General features: G+C 39.9%; 1 protein-coding gene across 2 annotated transcripts in view; it reads left to right on the forward strand.

Moving 5' to 3' along the window:
• Positions 1 to 18,168, forward strand: part of zgc:77880 (zf-DHHC domain-containing protein) — a 22,626-nt gene extending 4,458 nt beyond the window's left edge. The window contains exons 4-10 of one of the 2 annotated variants that reach the window (XR_006924184.1): positions 7,836 to 7,915; positions 9,292 to 9,404; positions 9,671 to 9,732; positions 10,492 to 10,618; positions 10,823 to 10,895; positions 11,247 to 11,752; positions 13,347 to 13,485. Coding sequence is in view for 1 of the 2 variants with exons in the window: in XM_046837784.1 (XP_046693740.1) it covers positions 7,836 to 7,915; positions 9,292 to 9,404; positions 9,671 to 9,732; positions 10,492 to 10,618; positions 10,823 to 10,895; positions 13,347 to 13,491; positions 17,203 to 17,294 (692 nt within the window). In the remaining variant the exon portion in view is untranslated. Of the gene's footprint in view, positions 1 to 7,835; positions 7,916 to 9,291; positions 9,405 to 9,670; positions 9,733 to 10,491; positions 10,619 to 10,822; positions 10,896 to 11,246; positions 11,753 to 13,346; positions 13,492 to 17,202 lie in introns of those variants that run through there. The other variant, XM_046837784.1, reaches the window with a different exon arrangement.
• Positions 18,169 to 19,209: the final 1,041 nt, after the last annotated feature.

Genomic DNA, 19,209 nt, shown 5'->3' on the forward strand with positions numbered 1-19,209 from the left:
TAGCGAGTTTGGATCGTACTCGCGGATAACCGATTAATCAACCGATTCTTATTTAAAATTGATTCTGGATAAAAAAACTCTCCATGTAAAATAATACTGAACTTTATTACATTCACATTTGTGGTATTTATCAGACGTCCGTGTCCAGAGCGACGTACAAAAGTACTTTGAGTTTTATCACGTTATATAAATCAGACTATAACTCTGTTTAGAGCTGCATTTTGGATCGTTTGCAGTGGATGAATAGCGTTTAGGGGAAGACCTACCAGCAGAGAGCTGCAGCAGTCCAGTCTCGAAATCACGAGAGACTGAACAAGCACCTGGGCAGCCTGTGTGGACAGAAATGATCAAATCTTTCTGATGTTGTAGAGAAGAAATCGCTAGGAACGAGACACATTAGCAACATGTGAGAAGGACAGTTGATTGTCCATAGTTTCCCCAAGGTTACGAGCAGTGGCTGAAGGGACGAGCAGAGGGTCATGAGTTATTCGAGATCCTGACCTGGAGATGAATCACCTGGGTTGACCAGTTCTGTTTAGTTGCAGTTGAATTTTAGTTGATGAGCACTCATCCATGAAGATATGTCCACCAAGCATGCCGAGACACGAGCAGAAGCTGTGGTATCTGAGGGAGGTAAAGAAAAGAAAGGGAGAAAAGGAGGGGACCAAGTACCGAGCCTTGTGGGATAACATTAGTGAGTCTGCATGGGACAGATGTGGATCCCCTCCATGTTACCTGGTATGAGCGACCTTCCAGGTAGGAAGCAAACCATTCCCATGCTGTTCCGCAGATACCAAGGCTCTTGAGGGTTGACAAAAGAGTCTTGTGGTTGACTGTGTCTAATGCTGCTGAAAGGTCCAGGAAGATAAGTACAGATGACAGCTTGGCTGATCGAGCAGCATGCAGTTTCTCAGAAACAGCCAAAAGGGCCGTCTCTGTGGAATGTGCCGCTTTGAACCCAGACTGGTTCGGATCATGGAGGTTGTTTTGTGAGAGATAGACAGATTTAGAAAGAAAGGAGAGAAGTGATACCAGTCTGTAGATGTTGATGTTGTGACCAATCCCCTCTCTCTCTCTCTCTCTCTCTCTCTCTCTCTCTCTCTTTGTCGAGTTAAACATGCTCCTAAGGTTCCAGTGATCACTGTTCCTACTTCTCTCCTCGGATCTGCCCACTTCATCCTGGTCTGCCTCTGGATGATGTTCTCTTTGATTGGAGGCGACTCTGTGCAGCTTGGGCTGTTTCTCATTTACGCCCTGGAGATCCATGGAATTCTGGAGTAAGATCAGGAGCTTTGAGGATTTGGACTGTAGTTAATATCAACAGTCTGCTACACTGACTCAGGACTACAGTTTGCTCTGATCTCCATCACTGCACCTCAACATCGTTTATCTGTAATAAATGGACATTCGGTGGAACCCAGATGAGGATGAGGTTCACTCTTGAGTCTGGTTTCTCTCAAGGTTTCTTCCTTCTGCATCTCAGGGAGTTTTTTCTTCACCACAGTCTCCACCGACTTGTTCATCAGGGACAAACTTACACTTATAAAGAACATCTTCATTTTTATCTCCACATTATCTGTGTAAAGCTGCTCTGAGACGATGTTCATTATTAAAAGCTCAATACAAATAAACATGAATTGAATGTCTGATGGATCCAGAGCAGGTTTCTTCAAGATGGGAATGACCCTTGCTTGCTTGAAGCTAGTGGGCAATAGTCAGATGTTAAGGACCCATTGATGATTGTGAAGATGGGCAGGAGATCTTGTGAGATGGTCTGAAGGATATTTGATTAGATTGGATCCAGAGGGCAGGATTGGATGACTTGCGCTACGGTTGAGAAACTTGATAGTGAAGAGTAGGAGATTCCTGACTGTAATGTAGTCATAGTCAGAGAGGAAGTGAAGGTCTGGCAGATTTCCTCAATCTTCTCATCATAGAAGGAGGCAAAGTCTTCAGCAGTTAGGGAGGATGGAGCAGGTGGAGCAGGGGGTTGAGTAGTGAAGAGATGTTGTGGATCTTATGAGGATCTTGTGCAGAGGCCTTGAGCTTTTCCTTGTAGAAGGCAGTCTTAGCAGAAGTCACATCCCAAGTGAATTTGGTCAGGAGTGCACGGTAAGATACAAGTGAGATTTTATTTTCTCTTATGAATCACACTACAGAATTATGAAAATGTGCTTAATGAAATAAATATAAATATATAAATTCTATTAATATATACAGTGGAACCTCGGGTTACGAATTTAATTCATTCCGGTACTTTATTCGTAACCTAAAAAGTTCGTATCCCGATACCAATTTCCTCATAAGAATGAACAAAAACTTGTAATTCGTTCTAGACAACCAAAAAGATACTTTAAAAATAAACATAAAGCCAATATTCACTAATATTATTTACTTTTAACATGTTATATTGAAATCATACCATATAAAAAAGGAAAACATTATCTTTACTGGGTACTTTCCCTTTGAGAAGACTCGCTGCGGGCATGATGGAGACGACGTTTGTAGAAGGGGGAGGAGGGAGAGGAATTGTTGGGAAGGAGAATCTTATTATATTAAATTATTTATATATTATTATATATTATAGAATATTAATGAATATTAACGAAATAAAGACACAGTGTTAACAGGAACGCTGAGACAATGCTCTCGCTAGGTACACAGGACACTTACTGATGTGACAAACTGCGTGAGAGAGCGCGGGTGGCGATACGAAAAGAACCAACTTGCCTGCGATTTTTTGGTGCGCGACGTTCGTATCCCGAAATTTTGTTCGTAACCAGGGGCAAAAATTTTGATGAACTGCCGCTCTATCTACTGTATAACACAACCGCTATGGATTTAGAAATATAGGTGCTTATTGATCTGCAAAACCAGTGAATTGGTCAACCTCTAAATGTAATTTGCTCTGAAAATACTGTAAATGTACAGTAGGGTACAGTGTAGGGAACAGTAGGGTAGTGTAGGGTACTGTAGGGTTCCGTGTAGGGTACAGTGTAGGGAACAGTAGGGTAGTGTAGGGTTCCGTGTAGGGTACAGTGTAGGGAACAGTAGGGTAGTGTAGGGTACTGTAGGGTTCCGTGTAGGATACAGTGTAGGGAACAGTAGGGTAGTGTAGGGTTCCGTGTAGGGAACAGTAGGGTAGTGTAGGGTACAGTGTAGGGTAGTGTAGGGTTCTGTGTAGGAAACAGTAGGGTAGTGTAGGGTTCCATGTAGGGTACAGTGTAGGGAACAGTAGGGTAGTGTAGGGTTCCGTAGGGAACAGTAGGGTAGTGTAGGGCACAGTGTAGGGTAGTGTAGGGTTCTGTGTAGGAAACAGTAGGGTAGTGTAGGGTTCCATGTAGGGTACAGTGTAGGGAACAGTAGGGTAGTGTAGGGTTCCGTGTAGAGAACAGTAGGGTAGTGTAGGGTTCCATGAAGGGTACAGTGTAGGGAACAGTAGGGTAGTGTAGGGTTCCCTGTAGGGTACAGTGTAGGAAACAGTAGGGTAGTGTAGGGTTCCGTGTAGGTTACAGTGTAGGGAACAGTAGGGTAGTGTAGGGAACTGTAGGGTTCCGTGTAGGTTACAGTGTAGGGTACAGTGTAGGGAACAGTAGGGTAGTGTAGGGTTCCGTGTAGGGAACAGTAGGGTAGTGTAGGGTTCCGTGTAGGGAACAGTAGGGTAGTGTAGGGTTCCATGAAGGGTACAGTGTAGGGAACAGTAGGGTAGTGTAGGGTTCCCTGTAGGGTACAGTGTAGGGAACAGTAGGGTAGTGTAGGGTTCCGTGTAGGGTACAGTGTAGGGAACAGTAGGGTAGTGTAGGGTACAGAGGTGTAACGGTACATGTATTTGTACGGAAAGATTTTGTTTAAGGGCTTTCAGTATTTAATACTTTTATGAGCGGAAGAGAGTTCCCTCAGGAACGTGTTAAGTGGTGGTCATAAGTGTGTTTAGTCTCCGACTCGTACTTTGAGTGCATTTAAAAATTTTATTATTAAACTTGAAAACATGCACAACAATGCCAGGGGTATAAAAAAGAAACTAGAGCTAGCGCAATGTCACTGTTTCTGTTCACTCTGCAGAAATATGATTCGTTTTGTGCACGTGTGAAAATGATAATCAATAGCGCTAACTTTGATTTGAATTTTAATCAGTTAGTGTGATTTGTTTTGGTTCTAATAGAGACGTATTTAATGGAAACATATTTAATCCCCGGAAATTTCGTAGTTTATAGAAAAATATAACAAGATATTGAGAAATATATTATTGAGAATGTATATGAGAAATTTACGACAGTTTTAGTGCTACTTTAAAAAAAAAAAAAAATCGAGAAATCTTCTTTTGGCTTCTCAAATCAGGGGGTCAGAATAAGGGTCAGGGTCAGAGTTAGGGGACAGGGTAAGGTTCAGTGTTAGGGTTAGTGTAGGGTTCAATCGGGTACTGTCTCCAAAACGTCCTACATGCACTGTCCCTCTAATAAACTCATTTCTAAACCTGTCCATCCTCATCACTCCCAATGAACATCTCAACATCTTCAGCTCTGCTACCTCCAGCTCCACCTCCTGTCTTAAACTCAGTGCCACTGTCTCTAAACCATACAACATCTCAGGTCTTACTGTACTCTTCCTTCAGAATCCCCCCTACACCATTTCTCTTTCCATCCACACCATGATAGAAAAGTTTAAACACCTCCAATGTTCCTGCTCTTACTCCCTTTCAACTTGGTCTCCTGAACACACAACATCTCTACCTTTCTCCTCTCCATCATATCAGCTCCCTCTCTCCCTTTACCAGTCATAGTACCAACATTTAAAGTACCAACCCGAACCTCCACTCTCCTCCACTTCTCCTTTCCCTGCTGTCTCTGTAGACGTCTTCCTCCTCTCCTTCTCCTCCTTCAGCCAACAGTAGCCTGAGTTGTGTAACTATAATGACTGGGTTCTAAGATTATGAGAATAAAGTCGAAAACAAACAAAAATACATTTTAGCCATATGAGATTAAAGTGGTAATATTTTGAGAAAAATCACAGAATTGCTTGAAATGTTTTGCTGTTTTGTAAAGGATAAATTAAATCAAATCAAATTTTATTCATCACATACACATACATACAGGGTACGACATGCAGTGAAATGCTTTATACGACGGTCCGGCAAGAGGGGAATAGGGTGGGGAGAAAGAAAAAAAAAAAGCAGATAAATAAAGTATAAAAACTATATAAAATAAAATATAAGGTATAAAGGATATATAAAGATAGGTATGTAAACAAAGACAAAAATGTATATACAAAGAATATTCTTATGGCAGTAGACAGTGAAACAGTAAACAATGTGTACCAAAGTGTAAACAATAGACAATTTTAGTGGTGGGTTGTCCATAAAGTGTCCGTGTGCAGTATGGTGTGGTGTAAGGGCCCGTAAGTGTCCGTGTGCGGTATAGAGTGTCCATAAAGTGTCCGTGTGCAGAATGGTGTGGTATAAAATAAATAAATATAAAGTGCACTTTGCTGTGCAAGTCCAGAGTTTAAAGTGTCGTAGCACGAAAACTGAGATATGTGCAGGGAAAAAGGTCTGATGATGGAGAGAGGACCAGCTTTTAGATCCTGGGTGTTTCCTGGTTTAAACACCGAATGGCCTGCGGGAAGAAGCTCCTCCTCATTCTCTCTGTGTTCGCTTTCAGGGAGCGGAAACGTTTCCCTGAACGCAACAAAGAAAAGAGTCCATTCTTGGGATGGCTGAGGTCCTTCACAATCTTCCTGGCTCTGGTCCTGCACCGCGTGCTGTAGATGTCCTGCAGGTCAGGGAGCTCGGTGTGGATGGTACGTTCAGCTGAAGGCACCACCCTCTGGAGGGCTCGTCTGTCCTGCATGGTGCTGTTCCTGAACCAGGAAGTGATGCTACCCGTCAGAACGCTCACAATGGTGCAGGTGTTGAAAGTCTTAAGCACCTGAGAGGGTAGTTTAAAGTCCCTTAAGCGTCTCAGATGGTACAGACGCTGCCGGGCCTTCTTCACCAGGGTGTTAGTGTCACAGGACCAAGACAGATCCTGTGTGATGTGAACACCCAAGTACCGGAAACTGTCCACTCTTTCCACTGGAGTCCCGCAGATGTTTAGCAGTTGGTATGACCGCTCCCGCTTTGTGCTGAAGTCAATGATCAACTCCTTAGTTTTGCTGACGTTCAGGAGAAGGTTGTTCTCCTGGCACCATCTCTCCAGGTTTTTAACCTCCTGTAGGTAGGCCGTCTCGTCATTGTTGGAGATCCGGCCCACCACAACAGTGTCGTCAGCAAACTTGATGATGGTGGTGGAGTTGGATGTGGCCACACAGTCATATGTGTACAGCGAGTACAGCAGGGGGCTCAGAACACAACCCTGGGGAGCTCCAGTGCTGAGGGTGAGGGTGGATGAGGTGTGTTTTCCCACCCGTACGGCTTGTGGTCTGTCTGTCAGGAAGTTATAGATCCATTGACACAGTGGCAGGCTGAGTCCCAGGACCTCCAACTTAGAGGTGAGTGTGGAGGGAATTATGGTGTTAAACGCTGAACTGTAGTCCACGAACAACATCTTTGCATAATTCCCGTTTCTTTGGTCCAGGTGGCTCATCGTGGTGTGGAGGAGATGAGCAATGGTGTCCTCAGTAGAACGGTTCTGACGGTACGCAAACTGTAATGGGTCCAGTGTGTCTGGTAGTGATGCAGTGATGAAGTCTCTGACCAGTCTCTCGAAGCACTTCATCACTACTGAGGTTTGAGCTACAGGGCGGTAGTCAATAAGGCAGGCGGGCTGGGGTTTCTTCGGGACAGGAACAATGGTGGACTGTTTAAAACATGAGGGGACAACGGTAAAAGGTGTTTAGTTTCCCTCGTGGACGCCGGTACGGGTCACGTCCTTTGTTCTCCCTCAGGATCTCTCTCGGCCAGCATGGGTCTGGGTTTAAAAATGGCGAAAGGTGAGTGCATTGTACACCAATAGATAAAAGAGTGTCTCTGTCATATCTAATGATGTCCATCTTGTGTAGATGGAAGTGTAACTACTTAAATAAAAGTATAAAATAAACAAAAAAAGAGAAAGCGTAGCCGGAGCAGTCGTGACGGCAGCCGACCTCACCGGCGCCATCTTGGAATCCCCCAAGATGTGGGAAATTTGGTTAAATTCTACTGTAGGTTAATATTCAACAATAAATAAATTGTGTTTTGGTGCATCAGCACGAAGTTCTAATCAGTTAACAGACGCTGCAGCGGTTCTGTAAAAAACTTAATTTTATTCTTTAGTAAAAATCAGACACTGAGGAAATTGGCTGTTTTGTGCCGTGAGATTGGGACCAGTGTTCGACTCCACTGATATCGATAGTTCAGACATCATCAGAACCTCAGCCACGGTCCGGCACGCTGTGGCAGCTGGACTTTATTCTCTCAATGCTACAGATTTATTCTCATCATGTTTTGAGTTTATTCTTATATTTCTACAACCAGGGGTGCAATTAACAGTTTTAAGGGGGGTATGCAAGACAGAAATTTGGGCCCATATATATATATATACACACAATGTTATATTATTAATAATAAAGTTAAAATAGTTTAATTTTATTTACAGGGAATTTATTTTATTTCACCACAGTGTTATTATTTAAAATATATGTGTGTATGTACGATTAAAAAAAATAATAATTGGAAACATTTTAATTGATGATTGTGAGGTCCCCTAGCGTTCTCTTGGGCCCATATGCCTGGCATACTCTGCACCCCCCCTAACGGCGCCCCTGTCTACAACTTTAAACTCATAATTGTAGATTTTTAAACATTTTTAACGTGTTATTAAAACACTGTTGTAGAAACGCTGTTGTTGTCTCTCCCTCAGGCATGGTTCCTCTTCCTGAGACAGCTATTGATTTCTCAGATTTGAGGTCCCAGTCTAGTCGAGTGAATGAGAATGAACGGGTGAGAAACTTTACTGTTTAATAAATCCAAAAGCATTCAGCAGCAAACTCCAGCCTTCGCTCTGCTTTCTGTTTGTCTTCTGTTTTATTGCTTTTTAGTAATATTGAATTATTATTATTCCTGTAAGACACGTGATTACTGGAGATCAGGGTTAGTGAGTTTTCGATGAGAGATGCTTTAATTCATAAAGGTGAAATTGTATGGAGAAATAAAAGTTGGGACACTGTACAGTGTAAATAAAAACACAATGCAAGGATTTGCAAATCTCATGAATCAATGTTTTTCACAATAAAACATAGAAAACCAACCAAAAGTTTAAACTGAGGAAGATTATTCTGAACTTTGTTGACATTTTTTCACAGAATGTTGAAGCTCCGCCCACCTTTATCTTCTGAGAGTCTCTGCCTTTCAACTTACTTTTTCCAGACCTTTCCCGGACTTTTTATTGCCCCGTCCCTCCGTCGTGTTGCAGCTATTCGTTTCAAAATGACTTCATTTTCCCTTAAAATAGTAAAAAAAAAAAAAAAAAATTTTAAAATAAAAATAAAATGTAACATTTTCTCAGTTTAGACCTTTGATATTTTTTCTATGTTCTATTGTGGAATTATTGGATTTGCACATCATTGCATTCTGTTTTATTAACAGTTTGCACAGTGTCTCAACATTTGTGGAATAGGGGTTGTTAAGTAGAGTTTGAGCGATAGTGGATGTTACAGATACTGATAGATAATTTGGATCGTACTCGCTGATAAGCGATTAATCAAACGATAGTTTTTAAAATGGATACTGGATATAAAAATTTTCAAAAACATGTAAAATAGTAATGAACGTGCTAAATGTAATAAATGTGAATATATTAATTATATGAATAAATATTGAGGAAAATAAGACACACATTCAAACTGAAACAAAACGTAACATTCCAAATAAATAAAAACACTTCAGTGATTTACCTCTAGAGGCCGCTCTCATACTGTATAACGCAACCTGGAAAAACTACCAGTATGGAGTTTTACTCATAGTTTCAGCAATCAGCTGTAGGCATCGATTTAATTGCAGATGGCTGATGAATCAGTTAAACCCTAGTATTAGTTACAACATAATGGAAGTTGCAGTTTTGAAAGTATACAAGAACAAGTGAGCAAGAGCTAAATGAAAAAAACTGAAGGGCATTGTGGGTAATGTAAGAAATAATTAATAAACCAACATGTCCATAAAATAAGTTCTGAGTAAAATATTAACTCAGGATATTATTATAAAATAAATCTTTCATAATTGTAAACAAGTGTGGTGCTTGGTGAGTTTTTTCCTCATTGTTCAGTGAATCAGGTGTTTTTTGTCGAGTGGTTTAAAAGTGGTGCTGTTGTGTTGTGAAGGGTTGTGAAGGCTGGACTGTGTGTAGTCGCTGTGAAACGTATCGTCCTCCTCGAGCTCATCACTGCCGAGTGTGTCAACGCTGCATCAGACGCATGGACCACCACTGCCCCTGGTCAGTCTCTCTCTCTCTCTCTCTCTCTCTCTCTCTCTCTCTCTCTCTCTCTCTCTCTCTATTTCTCTCTCTCTCTCTCTCTCTCTCTCTCTCTCTTCTCTCTCTCTCTCTATTTCTCTCTCTCTCTCTCTCTCTCTCTTCTTCTTCTACTCTCTTTCTCTTTCTCCATGACTCACTGTATGTATTGGTGTGTGTGTGTGTGTGTGTGTGTGTGTGTGTGTGTGTGTGTGTGTGTGTGTGTGAATGTTTGCTCTAATGATCTGTAGGATTAATAATTGTGTTGGAGAACTCAACCAGAAGTACTTCATCCAATTTCTCTTTTACACTGGTGAGTGTGACGGCTTTCTGACTTCCTTTACTTCTGTTACTCTGCTGATTTGTTTACAGGAGAACAGAAAGTAGAGATGATTAGATATTATAAATGTTTTCATGTCTATGGAAGTGAACGACTTGAACTGAAAATCACAATCTGGGTTAGAGTTCGGGTCCAAAACCAGAGTGACTTCGACTAATGACACACCTAATGTACCTCTGCTGTAACACCTGCTCATGACGATCATACAGATCCGGATTAGGAGCTTATGATCAAACATCAGAATGAAGAAAAGGTCTGATCTCTGGGACTGTGGCATTATGGAGTTATTCAGAAGCTGCAGGGGTTTTAGTCTGTAGACACCTGGGTGAGCAGCAGTTCTGTGGGTGAAAAACTCCATGTTAAATAAAAATAAAACACTAAAGCAGAAAATGGCTCTAACCCTCACTGTAGCCTCAAGATGGATGAATAACAGCAGACCACACCAGGTTCCTCATCAGGTCAGTAAAGAACAGGAATGTGAAACTCTCATGATCATAGACTCACTAAACTGGACTGATGAAGATGAACTGAAGCTCTTGATCTGTATCTTTATGATCTTTACATTGAGCGGGTGTTCCTATTAAAGTGACCAGTGAGTGTAAGTATAAATAACTAATATGAAGAACCAACACAAAAAACATTTTAACATAAAAATCACTTTCATTCATGTCCATGATGAAACCAGCTGTTAGTGAGCAGACTCTAAACTCCTAGTCTCTGATTTCTCTGAAGGCATGGCCAGTCTGTACTCCATGGCCCTGGTGGTCTCAGCCTGGGTGTGGAGGATACGGACTGAGGGAGATGGAGATGGAGATGGAGAAGTAGGAGGAGAGGAAGTTCCCAGCAAACATCTAATAGTGTAAGCAAGCAATCTGTTTAGGATGTGATCACACACAGCACAATAAACCTGATCTTATTGATTTATTGATTTATTTAAACTTTCCGAACGGCACAGAAAAGGTTCAAATAGTGATTAAGGTTTATGTTGTATGTGATGTAAAGCTGTACAATGTTTTTATTATTCTGTTTCCTGCTTTTTGTGATGAACGTCTTGTCCATCCAGAGCGCATTACATCATCCTGTTAGTGGAGTCCATTCTCTTCGGAGTTTTTGTCCTGATGATATTTTATGATCAGGTGTGTAACCTTACATCAGAATCTTACCTTACATCTTATAATAAGGGAATCATACACACACACACACACACACACACACACACACACTTTCACACATTGTTTATATTTATCAGTTTAATAAACAGGAAGTAAATGAACAGAACCGTTTGACTTTCAGTTCTCACTCTTACACACTTTGTACAATTAGCAAGTCGTTTTGTAGCATCAGAATCAGATGTATGATGAAAAAATTTCACCTAGTAGATGCTGATGATCATCAATTGCATCTGTTGGTTGAAACCCAGTGATAAAAAAAAAGGAAACTTAATGCAAAGGATGAAAGACCTCATGCTCACTTCCCTTCATCATCAGAAGATGTCCAGCAGTGTCATCAGCAAAGAACTGGAGGAAACCACTCCAGAACCCAGGTGCACCTATCTACTGTAAGACGAAGTCTAAGCAGAAGTGATCTTCATTGAAGAATTGTGGAGATAAAGCCGATGAGGAAACAAGGCTTGGTGTCTCCACTCTACACAAAAACAGAGGAACTGGGGCAGAACATTCAGAAAATCTGAAATATTTGTGGTAAGAGGAGGCGAGATGTTTGCTGAAGGTCTGAAGAGTGAAACAATGATAAGTGAAACATGGTGGAGGTTACTTTCAAGTTTGGAGCTGCAGATGGAGTTGGAGATGTGTTCAGGATTAATGGTGTCCTCAATGCTGAGAAATACAGGCTGATACTTCTCCATCATGCAGAACCATCAGGGAGGTGTCTGATTGTCCCTGAATACATTCTGCAGCTGGACAACAACCTCCAACAAACAGCCAATGCCATGAAGAACTATCTTCAGTGTAGAGAAGAACAAGGAGTGCTGGAAGTGAGTCTGTCTGAGATTACATAAATAGACAGAAGCTTTGAGGAGCCTCCATCCACAGAAGAGCTGTGCTTAGTTCTCCAAGATATTTAAAACAAACTACCTGCTGAGTTCCTTCATTCCTTACACTGTGTGTAAGTGAAAACAGAGGAACTGATGGTGTTCAGCAGGCAGACGGTTCATACTGATCTGATTATACTGATCTGATTAATGATCTGATTAATACTGATCTGATTAATGATCTGATTAATACTGATCTGATTAATAATCTGATTAATACTGATCATATTAATGATCTGATTAATACTGACCTGATTAATGATCTGAATAATACTGATCTGATTAATACTGATCTGATTAATGATCTGATTAATACTGATCTGATTAATGATCGAATTAATACTGATCTGATTAATGATCTGATTAATACTGATCTAATTAATACTGATCTGATTAATGATCAAATTAATACTGATCTGATTAATACTGATCTGATTAATGATCTTATTAATACTGATCTGATTAATGATCAAATTAATACTGATCTGATTAATGATCAAATTAATACTGACCTGATTAATGATCTGATTAATACTGATCATATTAATGATCTGATTAATACTGACCTGATTAATGATCTGAATAATACTGATCTGATTAATACTGATCTGATTAATGATCTGATTAAAACGGACCAGATTAATGATCTGAATAATACTGATCTGATTAATACTGATCTGATTAATGATCTGAATAATACTGATCTGATTAATGATCGAATTAATACTGATCTGATTAATACTGATCTGATTAATGATCTGATTAATACTGATCTGATTAATGATCTGTTTAATACTGATCTGATTAATGATCTTATTAATACTGATCTGATTAATACTGATCTGATTGATACTGATCTGATTATTATCTGATTGATACTGATCTGATTAATGATCTGATTAATACTGATCTGATTAATTATCTAATTAATGATCTGATTAATACTGATCTGATTAATACTGATCTGATTAATGATCTGATTGATACTGATCTGATTAATAATGATCTGATTAATACTGATCTGATTAATACTGATCTGATTATTACTGATCTGATGAACAATCTGATTAATACTGATCTGATTAATAATGATCTGATTAATACTGATCTGATTGATACTGATCTGATTAATGATCTGATTAATACTGATCTGATTGATACTGATCTGATTATTATCTGATTATTATCTGATTAATACTGATCTGATGAACAATCTGATTAATACTGATCTGATTAATGATCTGATCAATACTTATCTGATAAATACTGATCTGATTGATACTGATCTGATTAATACTGATCTGATTAATAATCTGATTAATACTGATCTAATTATTATCTGATTAATGATGATCTGATTATTAACGATCTGATTTTGATTCTTTTCTGTTAATTTACTTACTATTTCGTTCACTGATCAAAAGAAATGATGGCTTTTATTTGTGAAGTCTTTCTCACTTTACATAATTTTTTTACACTTAAAAACTAAGAAATGCATAAATATGGACTTTTGCTATAAATCATATTTGTTCTCCAGCTGGTGTCGATTATAACAGATGAGACGCCCATTGAACAGATGAGAAACAGACTGATGAAGGACAGAGGTAACAGCGGGTCAACGCTTCACACGACACACACACGGAAACCCAAAATCGCCCTGCTGAGGGAGGTGTTTGGAAGAGGTACATATGAGGATATTTCTCTAAAGATGCTTCTCTGTTTGTAGTAGTTGTGGATGGATTTATTTCTTTTCTTTACAAACTGTTTAATGCAGTTTCTCGCTCATCTACAGGTCTCGGCTCTCACCTGCAGTTCAGACATTTATTTTTAAACCCAGTTACAGAATTGTTACTGAATGAGGATGAGGAAGGGACCAGTAAAGACAGGAGAATGCAGATGGTTTAGATTTAAAGAGAATGATCTCTTGATGCAGTTTGTTCTTCACACAACATGAGCTGGTGAAGGGAAATGTTCCTGATGTCTGAATGAGCAGTAGAATATATTTGGTAGAGTTATAAATATGCAGATGAAAAACATAATCAATAAGCATCAATCATGCTTATCATTTCATGAACAATGGGGAAAAGTTTAAAAGCCATTAGAAGATGGAGAAGGTTTTTAAAATGGTTTGATTAAAAACAAATTAAGATAAGAACAGAAAACAGAATATGAGGTCACTTATGGAGTTTGTTATAGTTTGGTAAAGATCTCAAGTTTGATGATTTGGTGGATGAGTTGAGGTACAGTTTCTTTTTGCTGATTAATTGGCACTGATAATTGGTCGCTGGAACTGTCAGATTTTGGCCAAAATCTATACCGATAGTTTAAACCAGGGGTGTCAAACTCAAGCCCACAGGCCAAATCTGGCCCGCGGTGTAATTCTATTTGGCTTGCGAGATCATATCAAATATGTATTAGTGCTGGTCCGCCAGTGTATAGCGCATACACCACTAATACTACAAATCCCAGAATGCTTTGTTATTGCGTTAGCGCGTCAGTCGAGACCGCTGAAAAACTCAGCGTACTCAGCGCTGAATTTATCCGGAGAGTTACCAACTTTGAATCCCAGAAATGCAGATTTGATCTGCTCAGTAATCCGTTTGTGGTTGAGGTGGAAAGCGCACAAACCAACCTCTAAATGGAGCTGATTGACCTCCAGTGTAGAGACACGCTCAAGTCAAAGTACGACTCTGTGTGTGCTGCACAGTTTCCATGTTTCCTCCCCGACACACTGCTCCAACTCCGTGTCCAAACTGCTCAAATCCTCTCTGTGTTCACCAGCACATATCTGTGTGTGTAACTGTTCTCTTTAATAGAGATGAACAAAACACCACTCAGGAGTCTCACTGATGAACACCTTCACTCAATCCTGAGGATTTCCTCAGTTCAGAGCCTAAACCCAGACATGATGCTCAGCTCAGAGACTAAACCCAGACATGATGCTCAGTTCAGAGCCTAAACCCAGACATGATGCTCAGCTCAGAGTCTAACCCCAGACATGATGCTCAGCTCAGAGCCTAAACCCAGACATGATGCTCAGAGCCTAAACCCAGACATGATGCTCAGCTCAGAGACTAAACCCAGACATGATGCTCAGCTCAGAGCCTAAACCCAGACATGATGCTCAGCTCAGAGACTAAACCCAGACATGATGCTCAGCTCAGAGCCTAAACCCAGACATGATGCTCAGCTCAGAGTCTAAACCCAGACATGATGCTCAGAGCCTAAACCCAGACATGATGCTCAGCTCAGAGCCTAAACCCAGACATGATGCTCAGCTCAGAGCCTAAACCCAGACATGATGCACTTGTATCTAAGAAGAGATGCAGGAATCTGTCTTTAACCAATCAGAGTATAAACTGAGCTTGAATGAATGTTGTCTTTATGCACTTTTTCTACTCCAAGGCATGAACTGTTAATAGTTGAATGACTGCTTTTTTTTAATTGAAGGAAATTATTATTATTTTGATTGTGGTGTTGTTGCCCTGTGAAAAAAAGATTTACATTATAAAGGAATTTGAAAGGCGAGAGAGAGAGAGAGAGAGAGAGAGAGAGAGAGAGAGAATAAGAAAGGAATACCACTGATGTGTTTTATTTAAAATGTAATTTCTCGTGTTTATAATAATAAACTTTGGTTGTTACATAGTTTGTTTCCATATGAAAAGGTTCAACATTACACATCTGGAGAGACGGAAAACATACACAATTGCAGTCAATTTATCAATAAATATTGAGTTTGGCCCGTGACTTCGTCCCACTTTTTTATTTTGGCCCACTGTGAATTTGAGTTTGACACCCCTGCTTTAAACAGTTCCAGAGCGGCCTCTAGCGGTGATTTATTTGACGTCTTTTTAAAATGTTTTGTTATTTTTAGATGTAATTGTGTTTATTTGTTTGAAGTGTTGCTTTTTGTTTCCGTTTGAATGCACGTCTTTTATTTTACACTCACCGGCCACTTTATTAGGTACACCTTACTAGTACCGGGTCCTTCGTGGCATAGATTCAACAAGGTACTGCAAACATTCCTCAGAGATTTTGGTCCATATTGACATGATAGCATCACACAGTTGTTGCAGATTTGTCGGCTGCACATCCATGATGCGAATCTCCCGTTCTCTATTGGATTAGAGCTTTATGACATGGCGCGTTATCCTGCTGGAAGTAGCCATTAGAAGATGGGTACACTGTGGTCATAAAGGGATGGACGTGGTCAGCAACAATACTCAGGTAGGCTGTGGCGTTGACACGATGCTCAATTGGTACTAATGGGCCCAAAGTGTGCCAAGAAAATATCCCCCACACCATTACACCACCACTACCAGCCTGAACCGTTGATACAAGGCAGGATGGATCCATGCTTTCATGTTGTTGACACCAAATTCTGACCCTACTATCCGAATGTCACAGCAGAAATCAAGACTCATCAGACCAGGCAACGTTTTTCCAATCTTCTATTGTCCAATTTTGGTGAGCCTGTGCGAACTGTAGCCTCAGTTTCCTGTTCTATGCTGTCAGGTGTGGCACCCGGGGTGGTCTTCTGCTGCTGTAGCCCATCCGCCTCAAGGTTCGACGTGTTGTATTCAGTGATGCTCTTCTGAATACCTTGGTTGTAGCGAGTGGTTATTTGAGTTACTGTTGCCTTTCTATCAGCTCGAACCAGTCTGGCCATTCTCCTCTGACCTCTGGCATCAACAAGACATTTGCGCCCACAGAACTGCTGCTTACTGGATATTTTCTCTTTTTCGGACCATTCTCTGTAAACCCTAGAGATGGATGTGCATGAATATCCCAGTAGATCAGCAGTTTCTGAAATACTCAGACCAGCCCGTCTGGCACCAACAACCATGCACATGTTCAAAGTCACTTAAATCACCTTTCTTCCCCGTTCTCATGCTCGGTTTGAACTGCAGCAGATCGTCTTGACCATGTCTACATGCCTTAATGCATTGAGTTGCTGCTATGTGATTGGCTGATTTAGAAATTTGCGATAATGAGCAGTTGGACAGGTGTACCTAATAAAGTGGCCGGTGTGTGTGTGTGTGTGATTATTTATATATATATATATATATATATATATATATATATATATATATATATATATATATATATATATATATTTATATATATATAAATAATCGCAGTCAGGACTCTGCTTGTTTGTAGATAAACAGGGTCCTGCACAGAATCTGTTCCTCTTTAACATCACATTTATTTCAGTATTCACACGTAAACTTTCTTTTATAGAGAGACTTGTGATGCTGAAGCTGAGATCAATCCACACTGCTTCATTATTGTGCAACACGTTTATAAAATCGTTCATGCATATATGCACGATGTGTGTGTGTGTGTGTGTGTGTGTGTGTGTGTGTGTGTGTGTGTGTGCATGTGTGCAGGCTCTGTGCTGTGTTGGCTGTTACCACTCCAGGCCTCTCCTCCGTCCACTGGAGGAATCAGTTACGCACCTGTTCCTGATTACGATGTGTAAAAAACACGGCAGCATCACTGTACAGTGTGAACGAAGGAAAGATGTAGTGTAGCACTGTGTGTTATCTACTCGCTCTCCTCTGTATATACACACACACACACACACACACACACACACTGCTATCATCGATCCAACCTATTTCTTTCTTTCTTTCTTTCTTTCTTTCTTTCTTTCTTTCTTTCTTTCTTTCTTTCTTTCTTTCTTTCTTTCTTTCTTTCATTCAGAACATAAACCTATGAAGTAAACGCTGTATAAATAATGAGGTGATGCTTCATGCAGGCTGTAATGATGTTCTTTGGTGTAAAATCTGTTTACTGCATGATGCTCTCTCAAACCTCCTGTTTCAGATGAAGGATAAAGTGTTTCTTTAACATAATTTTATGAATCTACAGGAGAGTAGATCCTCAGGAGATTTCTGGAGTTTCTCTGTGAGATGTATTAGTGTTGGAACAGCAGGATCTCCAACACCAACACTGTTTATGAGATCAGAGTCGGTCCTGTGGTTGGAATCGAGTGGAGTAGAGCAGAAATCTGCTACACATCACCAACATGCGACTTGCACTGAAAAGGGTTTCTGTCCTATTTAAGCGTTAGTTAGTATTTATTATTTCTTTATTTATTTCAGACCTTTATCAGTTTTTGAGTCTGTGAGTGTTGCAGTTTTTAACTGTATATAAATGTATTTCTGTATTTCGATGCAGGAAAAGTGCTGTAACACTGTTTTCATTGTTTGATCTCTACTGCATTTGTTCTGCTGTTTGAAGGGTTAAAGGTCATGTATTCATGCCTAATGTAAAATGTTTACACTGATATTTGTTGTACTTTAACTGTCTAAATGCTGCTGAATTGAAATAAATTACATCTTTTAATATCATGAATTTTTATGCTCTGCAGAATGAAATCAGCTATATGGACTTCCTGTAAAAGGGAGAGGGAGAGGGAGGGGAGGAGAGAAAGGGGAGGAGGAGGAGATGAAAATATTTAATCATGATAGAGTTAACTCATCTTAATCGCACATTTTTATTTATTTAAATGTACCTATTAAAGTTTGAATCCTCTAATCAACATGGACAAATAATATAAATTATTTAAAAAAAAAAGTTTTAAAGTCATTATGGTGTTTTAAATTGCGTAAATCTTCAGGACACCGAAAATAACTTTGCCTATGTTTCCACACGGACGGTTTTAATTGTCGGATGTGCGCGTCATGGAGCATTTTGTTGCTGATTTGAGACTCGGCGCATCAGTAAAACAAATGTTCAATGATTAAAAATTATTTTTCGTTGAAGTTTATTTTATATCTGAGTAAAGAAGGACATCTTGAATAAATGTGTTTTAATTCCACCTCTTATATTTATTTATTTATATTTTTACTAAAAATAGTGCATGCTACATTAATCGCTCTTTAAAAAAAGTTTGTGCCGTTAAAATGAATTTGTGATAACGTTAAGTTTTACAGCCCCAGTGTATATCATCTTCTTCTTCTGCTTCTTCTTCTTCTTTCAGCTTCAGCTTTGGTCACTGCACTAATCTCTAGATGTCAACTGGTAGTGGATGTCACCGATAGATAGGTTGGATTGTACTTGATGATAACTAATAATGTTTAATGTTCTTGGATTAAAAAAAAGAACAAGAGGGTTAGGTTCAGGGGTTGGGGTTAGGTTTAGGGGTATGGGTTAGGGTTAGGGTTAGAGGGTCGGGTTAGGGTTAAGGCTGGGTTAGGGTTGGGTTAGGGGTAAGGGTTAGGGGTTAGAGGGTTGGGGTTAGGGTTAGGTTTGGGTTAAGGTTAGGTTTTGGTTAGGTTTGGGGTTAGGTTAGGGTTAGGTTAGGTTAGGTTTAGGGGTTAGAGATTAGAGTTAGGGTTAGGATTTAGGGTTAGGGATAGAAATTAGGGTTAGGGTTAGGATTTAGGGTT

The sequence above is a fragment of the Silurus meridionalis genome, chromosome 24 (genome assembly GCF_014805685.1).
Source record: "Silurus meridionalis isolate SWU-2019-XX chromosome 24, ASM1480568v1, whole genome shotgun sequence".
NCBI lineage: Eukaryota > Metazoa > Chordata > Actinopteri > Siluriformes > Siluridae > Silurus > Silurus meridionalis.